The sequence below is a fragment of the Marmota marmota genome, unplaced genomic scaffold (genome assembly GCF_001458135.2).
Source record: "Marmota marmota marmota unplaced genomic scaffold, marMar, whole genome shotgun sequence".
Classification (NCBI taxonomy): Eukaryota; Metazoa; Chordata; class Mammalia; order Rodentia; family Sciuridae; genus Marmota; species Marmota marmota.
Window position 1 is genome coordinate 462081 of NW_026000130.1, and position 22577 is coordinate 484657.

The following is a 22577-nucleotide window of genomic DNA, read 5'->3' on the forward strand; positions in this document are numbered from 1 at the left end:
AAAAAAAAAAAAAAAAAAAAAAAAAAAAAAAGCATCTCCCAGATGCTCCCTATTTCAGGCAAAGAAACTGAGGCTTCTAGGTTTGGGGAGGAAGGTGGCCAACAAGGCTGCTCAGCAGGCCCAGCACAGCTGTGATTGGGAGGGTTTGGGAATGGAGACAGATGGGGAATTTAAGGGCATTGGGGGCTCCTAGCTATTTGAGAAATCTCCGATCCTGACATCAGGTTCCCTGTCTTCCAAACCCAGTGAGGGGCTGTGCTTTGGCCCTAGCTAGGCCAAGATCACCTTGGCATTTGCTCCTTATCCCAGATGCTCAGCCAATAACAGCTGGGCCCTGGAGTCCAGAAATAATGGGTAGAAGTCCTTGTGTTCCTTACAGAAAAAATGTAAAGGCAGGTGCTGTAGTCCCTTTCTTAGGGCTCTTGCATTCCCATCAACCTTTCACATGCCCAGCCACTTCTAGTCCTTAGAACAGCTGTGCAGGGAACTGGGCATGGTAGCACATGCTTGTAATCATAGCAGCTCAGGAGGCTGAGGCAGGAGGATTATGAGTTCAAAGCCAGCCTCAGCAACTTAGTGAGACCCTGTCTCAAAACAAAAAATAAAAAGGGCTGTGGCTCAGTGGTAAAGCTCTTCTGGGTTCGATCCCCAGGACCAGAAAACAAAACAAAACAAAACAAAACAAATCAGCTCTGCTACCGGGGCTGGGGTTTTGGCTCAGTGGTGGAGCACCTGCTTAACATGTGTGAGGCACTGGGTTTGATTCTCAGCACTGCATATAGCTAAATAAAGGTACATTGACAACTAAAACAAAATTTTTAAAAACTTAGACCAGTGGATTGCCTTACTCATGGTCCCCAGGTTCTGGTGGCCAAGCTGGCACATGAGCTCTCTTCTTGTTCAAAAGGTTCCCCTAGGCCTGCACTTACCCTGAGCAACTGGTTCTCAGCTCCCAGCTTCATGGCCTTTGACAAATTCCAAGGGCCTCAGAGTGGCTGATGATCCATGGGTCACAGTCAGGACAAACACAGGCCCTGGAGCTAGGCTGCCTGGGTTCAGTCCCAAGTCGTGAATCACTAACGGTGTAGCCCTAATTTTGTCACATGTAAAACAGCCATAACAACAGTACCCACCTCCCAGAGATGTGACACAGGCTCAGTAATCCCATGATGACTGTTCTGCACATTAGGGTTTATGCTAAGTAGGAATGATGCTTCTGTATCCTTAGAAGGAGTGGCCTTAGGCCCTTTATCTGATGGACACATTTATTCAGCCAGTGCTCAATGAGTACTTGCCTGTCCTCAGTCCCCAGACAGGCTCTGAAGATTCAAAGATGGATAAAACAGGCCCTTCTAAGTGACCTCCCACTCACTTACAACAGTGTGTCCTGCCTGGGTTTCCATGTTCTGCTGGCCTCTCCCTCCTGGCTCTGACCACATTGATCACTACATGTACTGTTCTTTCTGTGGGCATGTCCTTCCTTCTGTCCTCCCCACCCCAAGATAGTTCCTTTGTCCCAGAACTAAACTCGGGCAGTAAATGCTCAGGGATGCCCTTCCCATGCCCTAGGCCAGGTTAGGTCATTTGTTCGTGTTCAGTGTTTACCCCATTTATATCCACATGGATTACTGTGGCTGTTGGACTGGAGGAAGGACCCGCTCTGACTTGATCTCCACTTAAATCCTCATCCTGGCATAGTGCCTGCACATAGGATGTGCTTTGTGAACGTTTGATAGATGAATGCCTAAATGACTAGGTAAATAAACATGGGGCACCAGGGGCAGCTGTTAATTTTGGAAGATGAATCTTGTCAGATCACAAGGAGCCTTGAACACCATGTGGAGGAGCAGGGGCCTCTTTGTGCAGAGGGTAGGCTGGGTTTTCTTAATCCTAGGTGTACTTTAGAGGTACCCAAGAGCTTTTTTTTTCAGGGGAGGGTACTGGGGATTCAACCCAGGGTCACTTGGCCACTGAGCCACATCCCCAGCCCTATTTTGTAATTTATTTAGAGACAGGGTTTCACTGAGTTGCTTCGGGCTTCACTAAGTTGCTGAAGCTGGCTTTGAACTTGTGATCCTTCTGCCTCCGCCTCCTGAGCCACTAGAAGTATAGGTGTGCACCACCCTGCCTGACCCCAGGAGCTTTTAACAATTGTGATCTCCCTTATGCTGATGAATTAAAGCAGAACCTGAGAAGGGCAGGTGCATGTGTCCATGTACTTTAATAGTTGCGTGGTGATCCTAAAGCATGTCTGAGTTGAGAACCACTGGCCAGCAGCACCACAGAATAGAACTCTTCTATGCTGAGCCACCTAGCCAGTGCCTCTTGTCTGGGACTTAGGCTCAGCCCTCCTGCCTCCCTCAGTGGTACTAGCCTCAGGGAGGTCCTAGGCAACATCCACATAATCCCACCAGCTCAGCTTCCCCGGGAACGACAGGCAGGACAGGCCATGGTGTCTCTAGCTCTAGTGGTTGAACTGAGCCTGACAAGCCTGGTGCTAATGGATGGACCCTCCTCCACATTGCTGGCTTCACTCATGGCTCTGCCAGGCCCCCTGGAGTGAAAATCCTGCCCTAACCAACACCCAGCCCCTAGCAGATCCTCTCCCTTCCCAGCCACCAGCTACCCTGAAGAGAGGCATCCCCATTACTGGGCCATTTATCCAGGCATCAGGAAATCAGCAGCCACATGGAAAGAACAAAGGCTCTAGAATTCCACATACCAGGGTTCAAACCTGGTGCTGCCACTTTCTGATCATGTATCCTTGGGAAGGTCATTTTCCTGTCTGAACCTCAATATTACCCCTCTGCAGAATGGGGACATTAGTACTGTAAAGTGGATTCATGAGGAGAAAATAAAAACTGCTGCCATTTCTGAGCACCCTCTTACCACCTTTCAATACCAAGCTGAGGAACAAGACCTTTGGAGAGCATTCAGTATAGCAGCTGAGAACATGGCTGCTAAGCCAAATAATAATTCGTCAGGCTGTTTGCAACCAGGAGGCCATAAAACTATGTCCTGTTAACTGACAGTCCCTAAATGATGAATTCGTCTGCCAGGTCAAGTTTTTACAGAAAAGAGCAATAAAATTATTTTAAAACTTCTAAATTTTATTAGGGAATAAAGAGAAGATGGAGATAATACATAAGACGTATGACACTCTTGAATGGGGAGACAAAATAATGTCCACATGTCAGTTCTCACTTGGTTAACGTATGTTTTAATTAAAGTTCCCTAAAATTCTAGAAGTTGTTCTGAGAAAGCCAGTTATTGCTGTTTTTTGTGGTGCTGGGAATCAAACTCATGGCCCCACATATGCTAAGCAAACATTTTGCTGCTGATCTACATTCCCAGCCCTAAGATATTCTGAAACTTGAAAAGTGATTTTTTTAAAAAAAAATTTTTTAGTTGTAGATGAACACAATATCTTTATTTTATTTATTTGTTTTTATGTGGTGCTGAGGATCGAACCCAGTGCCTCACACATGTGATGCAAGTGCTCTACCACTGAGCCACAACCCCAGCCCCTTCAAAAATGATTTTATGTGGAAATAAAAGAGCTTTTTTTCCCCTTCCCCTCTATTTGGTTGCGGAAAAAGAAAACTTCCTATGTGAGTCCATTGTACAGTCAAAGTCAAATACCTTTGACCTGAAACCTATTTCTTGACTTTGGCTGGCCCTGGAGGTCACCTTGGATCCCACTGCCAAGCATCCCTCCCTATGGTCAACCAAAGCAATGCTTCTCCATGTGTGGGGAGCTCTTTTCTTCCCTCAGTTCCCTGAGACTCTACCTCCCTCCTTGGCGGAGCCATCTGAACCCAGTCCCTTTCTTCTCTTATAGATGCAGCTGCCATCTTGCTGGATGAGCAGAACAAGCGGCCCTGCAGGAAGTTCCTGCTGACAGGTAAAGTGCTCTGCTGGTTTGGGTCCCCTCCGGGACCAAGAATACCTTGTCTGGCTTGTGTGGATCTCTGTAGAGTGTCTTCTCCAACTCTGGACACCATCCTGAGTCCACTTTGCAGCCTAGCTTCAGCTGACCAGTCAGTCAGGGCCTCCCCATGGGTTGGAATTTGGGTCTTTCCCTGATCTGGTCCTCAGCTTTTCAGAAGTATTGATTTTACTGCTCAATACTCATCTCACAAAGACAACTATACTTCAAAGAGATACAGACCTTAGTAAGCAAAGGCAGCAAAAACAGATAAAAGTAAGGGTAGGAAAAATAAGACAAGCCAGGAGAATAATTAGTCTCCATGTTTGTTCTTGAGGTCTATGTACTAGAAAGTTTGGCCCTGAGCTTCCTGGAAGCCAAGGCAAAGAGGAAAACCACAGTGGTTTGTAAGGGAGCTTAGCCCTGGGGAGAGGTACTATGGGTGAGCTAGGGAAGCTGGATGAAAGGCCGTGTTCTTCTCAGGAAATGGTGTTGCCCCCAAAATAGTCGTGAGGCCTGCAGATCAGGAGTTTCCCATTGACTTGGCTTTGAGGTACATTTGACACTGGGAGGTTACACTGGTGTAGGATACCACCATGCTCCTGTTATTTCCAGACACTTTGGTTTCCTTGTTTGAGCCTGGAAAAACCACCCAAACTTTGGTTCCTCCATAGCAAAGGTGCTGCTGAGGTCTTTTTTTTTTTTTAATTTAAAAAAAAAAAGAGAGAGAGAGAGAGAGAGGATTTTTATTTTATTTTATTTTTTACTTTTCTGCAGACACAGCATCTTTGTTTGTATGTGGTACTGAGGATCGAACCCGGGCTGCACGCATGACAGGCGAGCGCGCTACCGCTTGAGCCACATCCCCAGCCCCTGAGGTCTTTTTTTTAATAGATTTTTTTGTTGTTGTTGTAGATGGACACAATACTTTTATTTTATTTTATTTTTTTAATTTTTATATGGTCTCCGGGGATCAAACTCAGTGCTTCACACATGCTGGGCAAGCACTCTACCACTGAGCCACAATTCCGGCCCCTGCTGAGATCTTTTGGAGGAGCAGTCCAGCTGCTCATGCAAGCCAGGTGGGCAGGTGGGGCTCCAGGTAGGGGCACAGCATGTGCAACAGCCTGGCATGGAGGAGGAAGCGTGTTCTTTCAGGAACCCACATGTAATTCATGGAGGTGGGTAGGAGGGGTTGGTGATGAGAGACAGCCTGCAGAGATCTGTGCAGCCCAGTCCTGACTCACTTTGATCAGGTTTGGTCCACCAGGACTGCTGAGTGAGAGTGGGACCAGAGACCCTAAAACCTTGTTTCTAAAAGATCAGAAACCGTCATCAGAGAGCCTTCAGCCTGTAATAGGCGCCCTTCCTGAATGGCAAGTAACTCTGTCTTCTTGTTGCAGGCCAGTGTGACTTTGGCTCCAACTGCAGATTTTCCCACATGTCAGAGCGAGACCTGCAAGAGCTGAGCATCCAGGTGGAGGGTGTGTCTCGGCAGGGGCCCTATGCAGGGCAGGAATGGAGTGCGGGCAAGGGATGTGGGATCTGTGACTGGGGAAACTGCTCTGCACCTCCCCTCCTGTCCCTCAGTAGAAGCCATCATGTGGGGCAGGCCAAGGTCTGCTCAGGGTGATAGGGAGTCCCCAATTCCACAATGTGAGGTGGGCGTCAGAAACACAGCTGTGTCTCCTGAAAGTGAAAAATATATGGCTCCCGCCTGGGAGCTCTGAAAGTGCCCCACTGCCCACACGCTAACCCAGCAGGTGTGGGGGGTCCCTCCCTCTCCCCCTCCATCAGGCACCATAGGAATCCCTATTCAACACTTGGCAGATCCCCTTCAGCACACTTGGGAAAGGGGAATGAAGAAAGCACTTTTTCCTCCCTCAGGATCCTCATAGCCTAGTGACTTCTGGGAGGGGCAGGGCAATTTCAGCTTCTGTAGAAACAGGCCAGTGAGCCATTGGGCAGCTCGATGCTGGCTTTCCAATTACAGAACAAGGAGGTTCCCTCTTAGAGGGCTTTTTTTGGGGAGGGGGAATAAGAGGTATTTTTTGGCGGGGTGAGGGGTGCCAGGGATTGAACTCAGGGGCAGTCAATCGCTGAGCTACATCCCCGGCCCTATTTTATATTTTATTTAGAGACAGGGTCTCACTGAGTTGCTTAGTGCCTTATTGTTGTTAAGGCTGGCTTTGAACTTGCAATCCTCCTGCCTCAGCCTCCCAAGCTGCTGGGATTACAGGTGTGTGCCACTGTGCCTGGCCCTCTTAGACATCTTAACTGATCTCCTTTGGCCCCTTCATTGAACAGATGAAGAAACCAAGGCCAGTACTCAGACCTCAGACCTTAGGACCTTGAGAGAGCCCCACAGTGAGTTAGAGACTGACTCTGGGTCTCCCAGGAGGCTGCTATCCATTCTTCTCTGTCCAGCTGCCTCAGGGAGCTCTTGAATGCCTGGGGCACTTTGACCTTTGTCCTCATCCCTTGTCTGGCTTCACTTCCCTCTGCCCAGTTGGACCCTACGGGCTCTATGCCCTCCCCTGGGGAGCCAGTGGTGGTGTACTACAGCTCTGGCACTGACACCGGGTTTCCAGGAGCTCTCTCTGGGTGGAAGTGAGGCCTCATGGCACCAGCCAGCAAGTCCTGGCAGTGCTGATGTCTCCAGCTCCCCGTGTGCCACAGGCTCTCAGGGAATGGTTAGCTTGTGGTGGGGAGCTCAGGCTGAGATCATATCTAGTGGAGATGGAGATAGGGTGAGGCCCAAGGAGGCTGGCATTGTGGATGGTCTTGGCTCTTCCACATCCTCTGTAACCTTGGCACATGGCTTGACCTCTTGGAGACAGTGTCTTGACCTGTCAAACGTGATGATGCCCCAGGCAATGATGCCCTGTGCAGTGAGCCCAGGGCCAGCCCCCAAGTGTTGTCATGCCATGAGTTTGTTTTCCTCTGGCCCATGGCCCATCCCAGACCACTTGGAGACTGACCCCATCACCCTCTCACACAAAGCTTATATGAACTCAGACTATTTGTTGCCTGGCTTTAGTTCAATGGCAGAGTTTTTTTGTACAACATTATATGAAAAGAAAAACCAGAAAACTGAGGCTCATGCCTTGTCTGGAGACCTGGCAGTGGCAGAACCAAGACTCAACCTTGTTCTACTGCCGATTTTGACCCCTTGCACCTGAGATTTGAACCCCTCCTGAGGGCTAGGCTCTTTACACTCATTATCCTGTTTCCAGCTCCCCAAAGCTTGGGAGGCAGCCATTGCTATCTCCCTTCAATGGGGAGCAGAGCCAGACCTGTAGCACCGGGTCATGGGATGCAGATGGGCTCAGGCAGTAGGGGCAGTAAAGGGACAAGCCAGCAGCAGTGCTCCTGGCCTACCAGCCTGCACTTCTCTGGAAGATTGCTGCAGCATCCCAGGACTTCCCCGGAGCTGGCCAGTTGCTGTTACTTTGCAGGAGGTGGGGTTCAGGCAGGCAGGATTGTGCCCCTCACCTTCCTTTTGTCTCCCTATTCCCCACAGAGGAGAGGCGAGCCAGGGAGTGGCCTCTGGACACACCCGAGCTCCCTGAGGGCCACCTGGAGGACTGGCTGGAGAAGAGAGCCAAGCGACTGAGCTCAACCCCGAGCAGCAGGTATAGACTCCCAGGTGTTTCTGTGCTGCTGAGGGCAAGACCCCAGCCAGCCTGTCCTTTGGTCCTTTGCTAAAGTTGAGGAATCTCCATGAACTTCCTAAATTCAGGGGCTATAGTTAGACTCTTCCCCTACTCTCCTCCAGAGATCCCTATGAGTAGGGCTACAGTGGAGCTCTTGGGTCCCCAGGCACTGGCCAGAGGGAGTGTACATTTAAAGGTACCTGTCCTTGGTCCCCACCTTTTATGTCTCATCCCCCACTGGCAGTGTGTGCTGGTGGGAGGGGAAGTGTTGGCCAGGTTGACTCTACAGCACTAAGTCCATTGCTAGAGGGATGGACCTGAGCTGTGGTGGCCAAGCTCCCAGTGGTCCATCATCCACTGCCTGTCCCAGGGCCCCACAGATGGGAAACTGAGGCTCATGGAGACGTTCAACTTGATCAAGGGCACATAGCTAGGAATAGGCAGAGCAGGGACTGTACAGGGGCATGACAACATCATTGTCCCACGCCTCCCTAAGGGGAAGTGGCCTGAGCATTCAGAATGCTCAAAAATGGACAGGAACGGGCCCTCAAATGTGGGCTGCATGCCATCTCAGACCCTCCCCTCTCAGACACAGCCCATACTATACATTAACACAGAGAAGCACAGGGACAGGCAGGGGCTTCCGCAGCCACCTAGCATCACAGCCAAAGTCCGGGGCTCCTGAGCTCCCCTCTGCCAGTAATGGAGAGGGGAAGGAAATGGGAGGAAGAGAGGGTACGAAAGGGGACCAAGGGGGGTGCTTGTGAGCTGCACATGACTGTGTGCAAGTTGCCCTACTCTGGGCCACCTTGATTCCCCATCTTGCAGTAGCCCTTCAGGCCCTAGTTGCTCTGTGGTATGGTCTCATGGGATGACGGCCTGACCTGAGCCAAGAGGGTCTGGTCAGAGAAGTCCATGGACTTCCCTCGGGGCTGTGCCAGAAGGTGAAGGGCAAATTTCTTGGTCCAGTGGAAAGAGATGATTAAGGTCTTTTAGAGTTAACTTTGTATTTTACCTTTATTCTAAATATGTGCCCAGTGTACCGCTACCTTAAAACTATATAGTTGGACATAACTCAAATGTTGGAATATGCCATCCCTGCCTTTTGGACCTGTCTGAAGGGATTGTGACTTTGGTCATCTGGGTGCCTCCTGTTGTTACCAGCCATCTTCCAGGGATCCAGATCCTGAATGCCAAGTTACTTCTGCTCATGTGGTAGAGGGTTGGTCTGACTAGGGAGTTCTGGGGATCCCCATTTTCCTGAGATCACTTCAGTTCAGTCTCTGCTCTGCACCACTCCTTGGAACTGGTCCCATATGAATGAGTTCCTCCCAACCTCATGTTGTCCTGGCCACTTACGGCCCTGCTTTTGCCCCGTGGTGTCTCCTGAAAGTGAGTTATACCCTGAATACCTCTTAGGGCTGTGAGGAGGATCCAGGAAGACCCTGTGGTCTCCAGTCTAGCTGGATTGGAGCTGCTAATATGGCAGTAGCAGTTTTTGGAATGGTGCCTGAAACTGGGACCTACCTTGGGCTCTGGGGAGCAGGGTCTAAACTGCTCTGCCAGGTCACTTTCCCTCTGGCCAATCAACCTGGGCACTTCCAAGAGATCTGCTTTCTCCACAAACATTCTCTGCCCCTTCCCCACCTATTCACCTGCCTCCTGAAGGCTTAAAGCCAATATGAATCATTCTTTGGGCAGAACAGACCTGTACAGCCTTAAGAAAAAAGAGTTGTCGGAAAGGAGGTGACCTTTTATTCTTGCTGTTGCCATTGCTACCTTGGTCTCCCATAGTCCTCTCCCTGCAGGGTAGTTTTGGGAAACATGACACCTCTGCTCATCGGGGCTGTGCTTCTGCATCCATGAACCCCTCCTGTGGGGTTGTAGGGAATTAGATTCCAGCCTCTGGATTGCCTATTGTGGCTCTCCTAGCTGGCCATAACAGCCCTCTCCTAGGTCTCTCCCCTCCCCTGAGCTCTTCCAGTTCATTCTCCATATTACAGCCCCAGCCAGCTTCCAAAACACACTCTGGCCCTGGGCCTCCCCTGCTTAACCCCTCCCAAGTCCACCTCCACTTTGGGAGGGCCTGGACTCCACAGCCTAGTTCACAGGGCCTAAGGAAATCTCCCTGCTGGCTACCAGACTCATGGAGTCACCTGATCACCTGTCATACCTAGCCTGTCAGTCACAGTGTTAGCAGCCTCTTAGATGGACAGTCATTTGTGATTTCTGGGAACCCCATGCATGCTGTTTCCTCTGCCTGAAACTGCCTCTGCCAACCCCACCAGCTGTGAGCTTTAGTACTCTAAGACGTGGCCCCTTCTAGCCCCAGCTCCCCTTCACAATCTTGAGCAAGTATGGGTGTCCCCAGGGCATGGAGACTACATGTGTGTGTATTTAGGGGAGCAGTGTGGCCAGCCTAGATGCCTGTTACCTGGGTATTAATGTGTGGGGACCAGTCTGAGGACTTTAGGTAGCCCCCTTTTCCTCTTTGGGTGTCTGTTTCCTTCCTGGGGAACAGATGGCTGCCTGACCCACCTGGGACCACATAGACCTGCAGACTGAGCAGAACCCCACAACACACAGTGAGCTGAGCCAACTTTCCTTGTCAACATGGGGACACGGAGGCTCCTTGAAGGTGCAGCCTGGTGGCATTTTTGCTCATTCCCTCAACAGACTGACCCTGAGGGATCTGCCAAGAACAGACAGTGGCAGAGGGAGGGAGCAGCTGACCTTAGACACACAGACTAATCCCCAGCCAGTTCAATGCTCAGCCCTGCTTCCCATTGTTGGCTCTTCTGATTGTGACTTTATCCCTCTTAATCTCCCCTACATACCCCTCTCTGGGCCACAGCTTCTGTTCTGGCCCATCTACCTCCATAAGACTCTGTTTCCTTTTGGTAAGGACCACAGCTGGGGATTTGCCAGGGAGCTGCTTCTGTCCTTACATACAGGGCAAACAGACCATGCTGGAAGCCTCAAGTAGAGTCCTACCCCATGTACCTGTGTCTCTGTCTACTATGTGCCAGGGCTGCAGGTATGGGCTGTAAGGCCCAGGGCCTGGCACATCTGGGGCCCTAGCAAGGCTCCAGTATCTGTGAGCAGACTCAGGGGTTGCCCTTTCTCTGTTGGGTGCCTCAGGGCAGGCAGGGACACTGGACTGAGCCTTGAACCCAGTAGCTGGGTCCCAGCTGCCTGGAAATGTGCCCCATTTGCTAGAGGAAGGGCCTGAGGCTTAGAGGCTGGGGCTTCCCAGGATCACACCCCCTTGGGGAGCTCTACTGTCACTGTGACTCCATAGAGAGCCCCAGCTCCCGCAGTTGTGGCCTCCTCCACCCTCAACCTTCTGTTTATGAAATTTCCCCAGCACCATAAATCATGTCAAGAGCTGCTTTCTGTGCTTTCCAGCAGGCAGCAGCCCATGGAGTAGGGGATGTCCCTGTTCCTCTCACAATGGGAATCCTAGAGGCTGCAGTTAGGGCTCCCAGAAGTCCTTGACCCTGTACTATCAGTCAGGCCCAGAGAAGGGTAAGTTGAGTGGGTGGGGAGAGGCAAACTCTCAGGGCTGCTGAGCACAGCCCCCCACCCCTGCCTCCACCTCGGAGGCCTGAGACCTGTCCAGACCTCTCACAGAAAACCCAGGCCCTTCTCTTTCTGCAGAGGGATGGCCACTGGGCCCCCAAGCCTGTTAGAAGCTTCCAGGGCTCACCTTTCATGAAGGCTAGGGCGTGGGGTGGGGTGCGGCTAGAACAAAGGCAACTGAAGGGGCAGGGAGAAATGTCTGAATTGCATTCTAGCCCTTCGTCCTCCATCCCCTGTGTCACCTGGACAAGTGAGGACTCCTTGCACCTCAGTTGTCTCATCTGAAAAAAAGGGTTCATGTGAGATTCTTGAGGTCTTTCTAGGCCCTGGTCTCTGGTCCACACTAGTGCCTAGTCAGTAAGAGCTCTCGGTATAGCTGAATAACTGTGTCATTCAGCACACAGTTACTGTGTCACCTCTGCATGTCAGGCCTGGCTCTGGGCACTGGGGTTAAAAAATGCCATTCCTACCCCAGTCTTTACCCTCTGAGCACTGCAAGCCCGAGGAGACAACACATGAGCTCCCAGGTGAATTCAAAGTGCTTTGTAGCCTGAGGGAGGTCCGGTGTGGACAGGTCTGAATGTGGCATAGTTGAAAGGGTGGGGGAAGGCTGCCTCCATCGGCCTCAGTCAGCTCCTGTAGGTTAGGATACCCCAGGTTGGGCACAGAAGATACCTTTCCATCGATGGCACTTCCCATGGGCCCTGGGGTGGTGGCTTGGGAGAGGTGAATGTTAAGGACAGTGAGTAGCATGAGAAATGAGGCTTTTTAAAACATTTTAGACAATATTTTTTTCGGATTTCAAAGGCTTGCGTGCTTGCAAAACTTTTGGAAAGTATAAAGAAGTAAAAAAAACCACCCATAATTGCACCACTCAGATAGAACCAGTTAACATTTTGCTGTGTCTTCCAGGGTTTTTTTTTATGCATTTATATATGTTATATATCTTTAAACAAAAATAGTATCATGCTATATACATTATTTTATAAGCTGCTTTTTTCCCTACTCACATAGTATGTCTCTCCTCATCAGTGCATATATGTCTGCCTTAATTTTTACACAGGCTGCATAGCATTCTCCACTGGACGTGCATATGTATTTAATCAGTCCCCCACAGGTGGACACTAAGGTTATTTTTGTTTTTCTCAAAGCCATTCTTGTAGCTCTGTATCTGCCTAGAACCTCACTGTTTCCTTGGGCTCAGTTCCTGGAGAGGAGGTTGCTGCTTCTAAGGGTCTGTGTGTTTTCAAGTCTCTGTTTCCAGAAGGGCCATGCAGGCAGCTGACCCTCCCCATAGCCAGGGTGGTGGGAGGGAGAGCTGGATCTGGGCTGTGCTCCAACCCAGGCCTCAGTTGCACTTGCTCTAATTCTCTTTCTCCTTCTCTCCAGGGCCGAACCCATCAGAGCCACTGTCTTCCAGTACCCCATAGGATGGCCGCCGGTCCAGGAGCTGCCTCCATCCCTGAGGGCACCCCCACCCGGGGGGTGGCCCCTGCAGCCAAGAGTTCAGTGGGGTTGAGCCCCTTGCCCCTGCTCATCTCCTACCTGGTCAGCACTTATCTGTCACAATAAAGACAATTGCTCCTACTGGGGAGGCCGAGCCCTCTGCCTGTTATGTCCCCAGAGCCTCTGAGACTGTAGGCCTGGTCTCCCCGAGACTCAAAAGTCCCCCATACCAGCTGCAGCCCTGGTCCCAGTCTGTGCTGGGCAGCTTCACCCTCTACTTCACCCGCCCTCCTGGGATGTCTTGAGAAGACAGAGAAAACTTGCAGGTGTATATAAAGAAAGCCTCCCTTGGTTTGGCTGTGCTTCCCTAAACCGGTGTTCTCAGCTCCTCCTTTCAACCCTTTCCAGGGGACAGGCAGGGCTGGGATGAGACAAGATCTCCAGGGTGATCTGTCCTCTCAGCCCTTCTTCAACAGAGACCAGCAGAGGCTCAGTTCAGCCAGGCAAAGGGTGTGCCAGTGTGGCTCCCTCGTCGCCCAGGTGATAAGTGGCCCCAAGGCTGGGGAGAGGAGCACAAGGACTCCATCTGCCATCCCAGCCCTAGCAGAATTTGCAGCCCCTGCATCTTCCCATGCTGAGCTAGTGCCACAGGTTTGGGATGGCACATTTGGGGCAGGGACAGGAGCTGGGTCTCTGGCCTTGAGGGTGCAGAAGAATGGAGGGAGGAGGGGGCAGAAAGCGGGCCCTGGGTTTGGGAGAATAGCTTGGTCACACCTCCTGGCACTGACAGAGCTGAACTATGCCAGCTCCTCCACCCAAGGGCTGGCCCAGGGCCCTCCCAAGGTCTGCCAGGAGGAGTACCCAGGCCAATGGGTAGATCACACAGGCTGCTCAGGCCAGTTGAGGCCTCCTGGCCCCGGCTCTGTTCCCTTCCTAAGCTGGACTACAGCTCTGACTTCTGTGCTGGGGACTAGGATACCCTTGGTCACTGGCCTTTGCTAGGATGGGTTGGGAGCAGAAATTCAGGGGCCTCAGGGCCATCTCAGATGCCCCATCCTACCATGAGCTTGTGCGCTTCCTGAAAATCCCTGAGGAAAACCTGAGGCCAAATCTGTCCCTCTGAGCCTCAGGCTCCTCACCTGTGAAATGGGCAGGCTCAGGCCCTAGCAGGTACACGGGGGAGGAGGGCTAGTTTGGGTCAGAGGAAAGGACTCAAGAGACCCAGCCTTGTTTCCTTGTCTAGAGGAGCTTTCTGCCCCCACCTCCTCCACCCTGCCCATAGCTCTGGAAAACCTCAGGGATTAGAGCTGGGGTAGGCAGGTGCCCTCTCTGGGCACAGGGACCACAGCAGTGGCTAGGTCCTGGGGATCCTGTACAAGGCCCTCATTTCCCAGGAGCCCCTGGCAGCAGGAAGAGTTAGCGCTACATACAGGCTAGGAAAGGGTATGGGCATGGTGTAGGGGCTGGGTGCCGTCCTTGGGGCCACCACCAGGTTCTCCGCAGCCTAGCCACAGCTCCATGCAAGGGCCATGGGGTGAGAGGGGTGGGGGTCACCAGACGTCCAGGCCCCGAAATACACAGGATATTGGTCCAGAGCCAGCTGAGGGAGAAGGGCTGCAGGTGGTGGTGGGTGTGGAGTGGGCCCAGTACTGCACGTGCCAGACCAGGTGCTCAGGTGGCACTTATTTCATGCCGCTGCGCAGCACCTGGTTGGCTGCAATGAGCATGACGCTGATGATGAAGGCAATGGCGAAGGCGCAGATCAGACTCTTGCGGACACATGTCTGGCGGATCTGCTGGTTGGAGCAGGCTGCGGCCACCCACGGGGAGCACCAGGGAGCAGAGAGAAGGAGACACAAAGCGGTAGAATCAGAAGCTGCCTACACTTTGGCACGCAGTCTCAACCCATGGGAACACAGGGACACAAAGCTTGGGACACACAGGAAACCACCCCCCACCCCCGCCAGCCCCACTCTGCAAACCCCTGGTATGTCCTTCTGCTCAAGTGGCTGAGCTGTCCCAGGGGCCTGTCACTCACTTTCCACATCCACAGGGCACTCCTCGGCTGTGCCCAGGTGACTCTCCTCCTCTGTCATGATGATGTTCTCGATGTCCTTCATGGACAGGTGCTCACAGAAGGTGTCGTAGAGCAGCCGCTTCAGCTCATCCACCGTCAGCTTCTGCATGTCGCACTTGGGGCAGGGGGAGGAACAGTGCTCTGGCCACCACCCCACCCAACACCCTGCAGTCACAAAAGCCCAGGGACGGTCCTCCAGATTCTGAAGGACTGGAAACTCTTGCTTCATTCCTATGGCATCCTTGACCGACACCTGCCTCTCCCAGTGAGCCCATGGCCCCCCCAGTAGAGAAGACATGCAATGGACAGAAGCCTGGAGTGGTCATCTCCCCTTTACAAACCCCTAAGTCTCTCCAAAGCCCTGAGTCCCAACCAACCAGGACATACCTTCCAGAAGACAGTGTCAAAGTCAGTGCCATGGAACTTCTCTGGGATCCCTGAGGTAGAAAGCTTGGGTCCCAGGAGGGTCACAAACTCCTCAAAATCTACCTGGCCATCACCTAGAGTGGGCACAGGTCCAATCAGATTGTCAGGCTGAAACCTACCTGGGGCCGGCCGGGCAGTTCCTGCCCTCCTTTGGGACTTGGGATGGAGTCCTGGCATATCAGGCAAGTGCCCTTTTTAAGTCTTGATTCAACTTCAGGGGCACCTAACATGCCACGCTCTGGGCTAATGTGGAGACCACCAAGTGTGATGAGGCCCCACGGGGGAGGGTGGAGATGGAGAGCAGCAGGTGGCCCCAGAGTTCACTCAGTTTACACAAAACCATCCAGGGCTCCCCAGCACCCTGTTGCTGACCAGGGTGGGTACAGGGCCAGACATCGCCTCCACCATACAGGCAGGAAATGAGGCTCAGGAGGGGGTGACCTGCTCTCTTGAGGTCTCTGGTGGGATGAAGCAGAGAGGACTTGGCATTATTGGTCTTTCTCATGAATTTTTCCTTAATAAAATGTCAAGTGGTAAAAACAACTCAATGATTTTGTTTGGGATGGTGAAAGCTGGGGATATATTTATTATAAACTCTCCATTTTCCACATTTCTTAGTCTACAGAGTGAGATGAGAAGAGCAGTCTTTGAGCCCTGCATGTGGCTAGGGCTATCTGGTCTTGATTCTCCAGGGTGAGAAATGGGGCCAGGTCTGGCTACAACCTGCAACAGACTTTGGGGTGGCTTGGAGTAGGGGAAACAAGAGGCTCAGGGTAGACTAAGCCTCAGTGACTCAGGCCCCAGACCCTCCCCTATCCCCGGGGCCCAGGTGAAAGGGCCAGTGCTCACCATCCATGTCCAGCCGTTGGATGATAACCTCCAGCTCCACCTCATTGGGCATGTAGCCCAGAGAGCGCATGGCCGTACCCAGCTCCTGCTTGGAGATGAAGCCATTGCCATCACGGTCAAACACCTTGAAGGCCTCGCGGATCTCTGTGGGGGGAGCAGAGTAGTCTGGAACCTCAACCCTGTCCCCAACAGCCCCCTTGTCAGACCCCTGGGATCTAACCAACCCAGAATCTGCAGATCTGGTGAGAAACAGTCACAGGATGGCCCAAGGGTTCACTAGTGGTGCTGTATTCTGGGGTCTCTGGGCAGGCCCAGCCAGGCTGCAAAGGAGTACCTGGCCCTTTGCGGTGACTGTCCCCTGGAGTCTGAGCATGCCAGGCTCCCAGAGCCTCTCCTGATGAGCTCACGACGCCCCCGTGTGGTAGGTACAGGGAGGATGCCAGGCTTGCCAGGCCAGGGCTTCTCCTCTCATTCCCATCCCTTCCATCTCTCTCTCTCCTTCATCCCCACCTCCTGAGATTCCTCCAGAGACTCAGCTCCTTAACACTGGCCAGCCTCGCTAATGACAGCCACATGAGGCGGCAGCAGCTCCAGCTAATGGGCTCCCAGCTGGACACATACTGCCTTCCAGTTTTGGGGGAGACAGAGGTGGGGTGGAGGGGCCCCACCAGGCTCATGCTAGATCAGATGTGGGAGTCTCCTCCCCATTGCACAGAGGGAAAAACTGAGGCCCGAGAACCTGGGTCACTTAGTTGGGGAACAATGCACTTGCAGAGTATGACCTTGGACCGGCCTCAGTCTCACCCATAGCAAAATGGGTGGAATGATATTGAGGATGACATCCAGGAACCGTGAATGAGGTCCTAATTTCTCACCTTTGTTCCTCCTCTGCTTCTTTAATTATCACAGCCCCAAGAGGGCCCCTCTGGGGGACAAATCTCAGTCCACTAGCTCCAGTTCCCTGGAGGTCTTTCTTCACTTAGCAGCCTGCTGGTCTTTGCCTAAATTGTCCCGTGGGTGGGTTTTCAGCATGCAGAGTTGAACTCCTTAGAGACACAGGAATGCCCCCGTGCTCCCCACCTAGACACTGAGTCCTGAAGAGGCTGGGCAGCCAGCTTCTGGACAGGCTGATCCAGGACTTAATGCCGGGGTCTGTGAATCCTAAAACTGCTTTTAGAATCCTACACTTTGGGGTTATTCCTTGGTCTCTGGGGGACAGGGGAGCCCAGCTCAGCCTGTTGGTTCTACCACAGACCAGGAGCCATGGCTTACAGCCAGATAGTTTGAGCTGAGGTCAGAGTCTCACAAGTATGTCTGAGACAAACACAGGGAAGCCCCCCCGAGTTGCCTAGGTACATTTCAAGGAAAGCTGAGAATCTGGAGCTAGGGAAACGGCTGAGCTGAGAGATCTGGGCCAGGCCCAGGGTTTCTGCAAACTTTAGACTCTGGAAACTCTAGGCCAACTCCCACCAAGCATTTTCCTAAGCCACCAAGGAAGCAGTGTGCTCCCCATGACTAGAGCTGTGTAACAGGCGTGGCACCCACAAGGCTCACTCTGAAGAGCCTGGGAGTCTCTGGGTAGAGATGGAGGCAAATACGCACACACACAAACACACGTGGGTTTCTGGCCAGTGCCAACCCAGCCCTAGGCTCTGGCCATTCCAAGTACTGAACTCTAGCCCCCAGGAGCCCCTCTCAGGCCTGGACATCAGCACTGCTCTATCTCCAGGTTTGGAACATACAGCTCCTTTTACCTGGAATGCTCTTCCTCTCCCCATTGCCACCTCCCATGCAGCCCCAGTTCTCAGCCTGGACAGTCCATCTCCCTGATGCCCTCCCTGCCCCTGCCTGACCTTGGCTGTCCTCTGGGGCCCCACAGACCTGCTGTTCCCCCACACTGAATGGTGAACTATGACTGCTGTAAGAGCAGGGATCGGGGGATCTTATTCATGACTTATCCCCATGACCTGAGACAGGGCCTGTCACTCAAGCATAAACATTTGCTGGATGAATGACGAAACTGAATAACTGATGTGGGGACCCACCCACTGGGGCACACAGAGAAAGCAGCTGAGCAGAAGTTCACGCACCGTTCGACGTGAGGCCGTCACTTGGAGCCCGCTAACAGTCAGCAATGGGAAGAAGCAGGAAGGGAGGCTGAGGAGGCTGCCTGTCCCCTTGCCCAGCCTTCAAAGGGCAGCACCCTCACCCACCCTGTGAGCCAGCCACAGAAATGGGAAATGGAGCAAAGGCAGAGGTGGAGGACCACCCTCGGGCTGCTGACCCAGGGACTTGATTGGGGCAGGGGGACCCAGCATCGGGTACCAAGTCTCTCCAAGTCTTTGGTCTCCCCCTCTCTACAGGCTTCTTTGGGCATCTCAGGGTGGGCTGGCAAAGCCCTGGACACTGAAAGTTGCAGAGGCAGCCCCCTTCATCCCTCCAGTGAGCTGAGTTCCCGGATGTTCCTTCCACCTTGCCAGAGCTGCCTCAACTGGAACCCAACTCCTTTCCCTGGAGACCCTGAGGAAAGGCACCACACAGGAGCAGAGGCAGTGGAAGGAAGGCAGGTGGACAAGAGGCTCTGAGGCAGCCCAGCAGGTCCCAGGGCCATGTCTCAGGCAGGACTGACCTCCCAAGGCCACTAGGTAAATCCACAGCCTTCCACCTCCCCATCCACGTGTCCCTTCACCCACCCTTCACTGCACAACCAGTTCGTACCACAGTCCGGGAGCCCCGCAACCCCATTAAGCCCCTGTGCCCACACAGACCCAGTTCAGGCTCCACCTTCCTTGGTCAGGGAGGCATCCTGATATCACACAGACCCAGGTTCAAAACCCAACCTCCTCTACCCTGGCTGGGTGACCTTGAGTTTGCTCACCTGTACAATGGGACTTTCTGGGATGATTAAGCAAGAAAATCAAGCGTGTAAGTGCTGGCCAGGCCTGGCTGTAAATCAGACTGTCCCAGATGGTAGAGCCAGAAGGAGAGGGAGAACTTGGGATGCCAGGCTGGTCTGCCCACTGCTGGGGCCAGGACCCAAGGCCTGGGCTTAGGTTCTGGCTCTGCTGTCCCAAGCCAGGTGACTTGGGCAAGGCACTTCCCTCTCAGAGCCTCAGGTGCCTGGTCTGTGAAATGGGGATGAGACTCCTGCCTGATGGCTGAGGCCTGGCCTCTGTGTGTGTAGGGGGTGGAATAAGGAGTAGGTGGTCCCTGAGAGGCATAGATGTCATGACTCCCAGTCTCTGTGTGCCATCAACATATCACAGCCCAGCACATTTCCCCAAAAGCCTTGCTCCCTTCCTGCCGCATGAGGCCAGGGTAAACCTGCTGTGCTCCATCTTGGCATGGGGATGCCTGGCTCAGGAATGGACTGGCAGGGCCACTGGGTTTCCAGGCTAACATTGTACCCCACCTGACACCCCAGGCTAACATCCCCCAGCCCCCTCCCTAACCTGTGGAGTTATGTCAGGGCCTGAGTCCCTAGCAGGCCCCAAAGGCCACCAGCGCTCTGTCAAGAGAGCCCGAGTCCAGAGAAGGGGCACGGAATGGAGGTCACTGGAAGGGGCAGTGTCCATCCTCTGCAGAGGCTGTCATTTCCGCGGCATTGGCCCTGCGCCCCACCTCTTCAGCCTCCCTGAGTTTTTGGCCTGTGCAGAGGCGGCTGCTGGGCTCAGGTTGCAGGGACCAGAGGCAGAAAGGAGACTACCCAGGCTCCTCCTCCCCAGAAGGTCTCCACTTGGCCATTCTCAATGCAGTCTTCACTGTCTTCCTGGACAACCCCAAAACCCTGCCCGGGTGGCCATCTCCCTACCTACATACTCTTTTCATCTGTCCCTGGCCAGAAAGGGTGATGGCTTGCAGCTATTTCATTCCCACCCTCAGGTGCTCAAGCCCACTGATGCCTTGGGACCCCTGGAGGCCTCTGCTGTGGGTGCCTGGCAGAACGGGGGTGCTTCGCAGCCATAGTGTGTCATACAGAGGGAATGTGACGGAGCTCTTCCCATTCCCTCAGTGGGGCTGCGTAGGCTCCAAGCCAGCTCTGCCCAGCCATGCTCCTACCCTATCAACTGCCATCCAGAGTTCCCCAGGGCCACAGGTTCCCAAGTGCCTCTGCCAGACCTAGCCCCCCAGCTTGCCTTCCTCACCCAGTTTCTTGAACACCCTACAGCCCCGCCTCACGGACACTACACACTCCAGGCTTATATTCCTCCAGCGTCCCCTCTTCAATCTCCCCTGCTGTGATGGTGGGACCCCTGACACGCTGCCAGGCCTTGTCCTGAGTACTTTCAATGCATCCTCTACCTGCAGGACCCCCGGGAGAGCAATACCAACCCCCTCCTTACATACAGGGAAACCAAGGCTGAGAGAAGCAAGAGATTGTCCAAGGTCACTCCATGAGCAGAGGGTGCAGAGATCTGAACTTAGCTTTATCTGGCTGGGAAGCCTTCATCCTAAGGCTGCCCTCCCCATCCCCTTTCCTCATCTTCCTCCCCACGCAGACTGACTGCCCCCTGGATTTCAGTGAAGGCAGACACAAACTGCAGTGTTTCATCCCAGTCTGCCTGGCTCCCTCTTCCTGGCACATGTGGCTCCCCCACGAAGGGCCTCCTCCCAGCCAAGGGCCTGGGTCTTATCCATACAGTCCCGGGAAAGGAGCACCAGTGGAGCACTAAAGAGGCAGCAGAAAAGGGATCAGTGCCAGGGATGGCCACTCTCTTTACCCTGCCCTGGCATTCAAGGACCCCTGCAAGGAGCCCAGGACCTTCTGAGGGCTTCTGAGGTTCCTGCAGTGGAGAAGGGGGTCAGTCAGTCTTTGTGTCTTCATCTGTAGATGCCCGCAGGCCAGGAGATGGCCTAGGGCCACCCTGGTATCTGCTGGTCCCATGCCCTCCACCCGATGGCTTCAGGGAGGTCCCTGCCCTTCAGGTGCCCCCTGCACTAGGGCCCCTCTGCTAGCCCAGGATAAGGGGGCGGGAGAGAAGCAGGGAGTGTGTTTGGTGTGATGGTGACTAACGCCGCTGGGCTCCTGCCAACATGTCGGCTAGGTGGCCCAAGGGGAGCCTGCAGCCTCCTTGCCCCTGGACTGCCCACCCTGTGGCCCACTCACCCCTGCATCCCAGCCCGCTCTCTGATTCTCTCAGAGCATGCACTCCATGATTGAGGATCAGGGAAGGAGGGATCCAATGAGGCTTAGAGCTGGGGTGCCAGGGTCATGTTGGAGGTGCTTGGAGCAAGGGAAGGGAATGAGGTAGAAGCTGCCTGGGGTGTGGGGAAGCATGTGGCCCCCTGTTTGAGTGACCAGGAAGAAATGACCAGGATGAGGGTCTCTGGAGGGGGAAACTGGCAGGAGGTCTGGTTGGCCCAAGGCAGGAGGGAATGAAGATGGGAAAAAGATGGCCTATGCCCCTTCCCTTGCCTCTTGCCCCTCATCATGCCCCCTCCTTTTCCCAGGCCCTGGAGGAAGCTCTGAACCATGGGCTTTGGTCTAGAGAGGGTGGGACTTGGGCTTTGGGAATGAATGATAAGGCCAGGGCAGGGAAACCAGTGTCCCTCCATCTGTCCTGCCTGCACCAGAGCCCAGACCTGGCCTCCGAAGCTTTCCTGGAACCCAAGGGTTTGTGTGGGTTGTTGGTGAGGAGCAGGTGGCTCCTGGTCTTGTGGTGCAGTGAGTGTGGTGGTGTCTGCCTTCTCTGGATCTTCCCCAGACCCAGTCTGACTCCCCAAAGAGCTGCCCCATTCCAGCTTAGAGACCTGGAGGGAACTCCCTTCATGGCTTCCCACCACCATCCCTAACTGCACTGTTCCCTAGGTTGTACATTAATCGGCTGTAATGAGACCCCAGATCTGAGAGACCCTTCAACCCAAGATACCCAGAGAGGCTCATCCTTGAGGTGATCTCAGCCCCTCCCCCAGCAGCAGACAAGCAGATCCCAAGAGGCCAAGACTCCCATCAGCCAAGAGCCCCCAACTCCACTCCATATGGGGCACCAGGAGGTCTGGGGGAGGGGAATCATGAGCACCTCCCCCCACCTCAGCAGGGAAAGAGTTGGGCAGGCCCTAGGGGTCTTACTGCTCCCCAGAACACTCTTTCTGAGGACCCCAGCTGCGGTCGCCTGTTCTGATTTCTTCTAGACAGTTGCCTGCGGTCCCCATTCATGTCTGAGAGGCCGAGGGACTGGGGTAAGGGGCAGGTTTGGGTCCTTGCCTCCCTGCCTTTCCCTTCTAAGCTTGGCTATCGCGACTGAGCCGCCCAATCCGGCCACTTGTTGTCGCCACCGCCTCCCCGGCCGCCTTCCGGGCGCTCCGGGCTGGGGGGTCCCCGCAGAGCTGAGGGAAAGGGGCTACGGCCTCAGAAGGGGCTGGGGGAAGCCCCACAACCCGCAAGAGCAGGGCAGTCGCCCTCTCCCCTTCTCCGGCTGCCCAAGCAGATTGGATTTTTAAAGCGACACGAGCGGAATGTCAATGCGAGCGCAGAGCCACGGGCGGGCGCCGCGGAGGGGATCGGGATGCGGGTACTCTGGCCCGGCCAGCGCGGGGGGCGTAGCTCGGACTCCCACCCCAGTCCACCGCGTTGCCGCACCGTCACCGCGGGCTGCGCGGCCCGCTGACCCTG

The 22577-nt window shown here is 53.9% G+C and overlaps 2 protein-coding genes across 4 annotated transcripts in view; one reads left to right on the top strand and one right to left on the bottom strand.

Annotated features, from left to right (window-relative positions):
• The window catches only part of Zmat5 (zinc finger matrin-type 5), a 32716-nt gene extending 19958 nt beyond the window's left edge, over positions 1 to 12758 (top strand). For all 3 annotated transcript variants that reach the window (XM_015500201.2, XM_048784912.1, XM_015500202.2), the window contains 4 exons: positions 3842 to 3904; positions 5332 to 5412; positions 7452 to 7563; positions 12556 to 12758. In XM_015500201.2, the coding sequence (XP_015355687.1) occupies positions 3842 to 3904; positions 5332 to 5412; positions 7452 to 7563; positions 12556 to 12685 (386 nt within the window). In that variant the 3' untranslated portion in view covers positions 12686 to 12758. The remainder of the gene's footprint in view (positions 1 to 3841; positions 3905 to 5331; positions 5413 to 7451; positions 7564 to 12555) is intronic.
• Positions 12759 to 12897: 139 nt separating this feature from the next.
• Positions 12898 to 22577, bottom strand: part of Cabp7 (calcium binding protein 7) — a 34861-nt gene continuing 25181 nt past the window's right edge. The window contains exons 2-5 of the mRNA XM_048784877.1: positions 15965 to 16203; positions 15077 to 15189; positions 14651 to 14804; positions 12898 to 14422 (exon numbers count right to left, since the gene is read on the bottom strand). Of these exons, the coding sequence (XP_048640834.1) occupies positions 14295 to 14422; positions 14651 to 14804; positions 15077 to 15189; positions 15965 to 16203 (634 nt within the window). The 3' untranslated portion in view covers positions 12898 to 14294. The remainder of the gene's footprint in view (positions 14423 to 14650; positions 14805 to 15076; positions 15190 to 15964; positions 16204 to 22577) is intronic.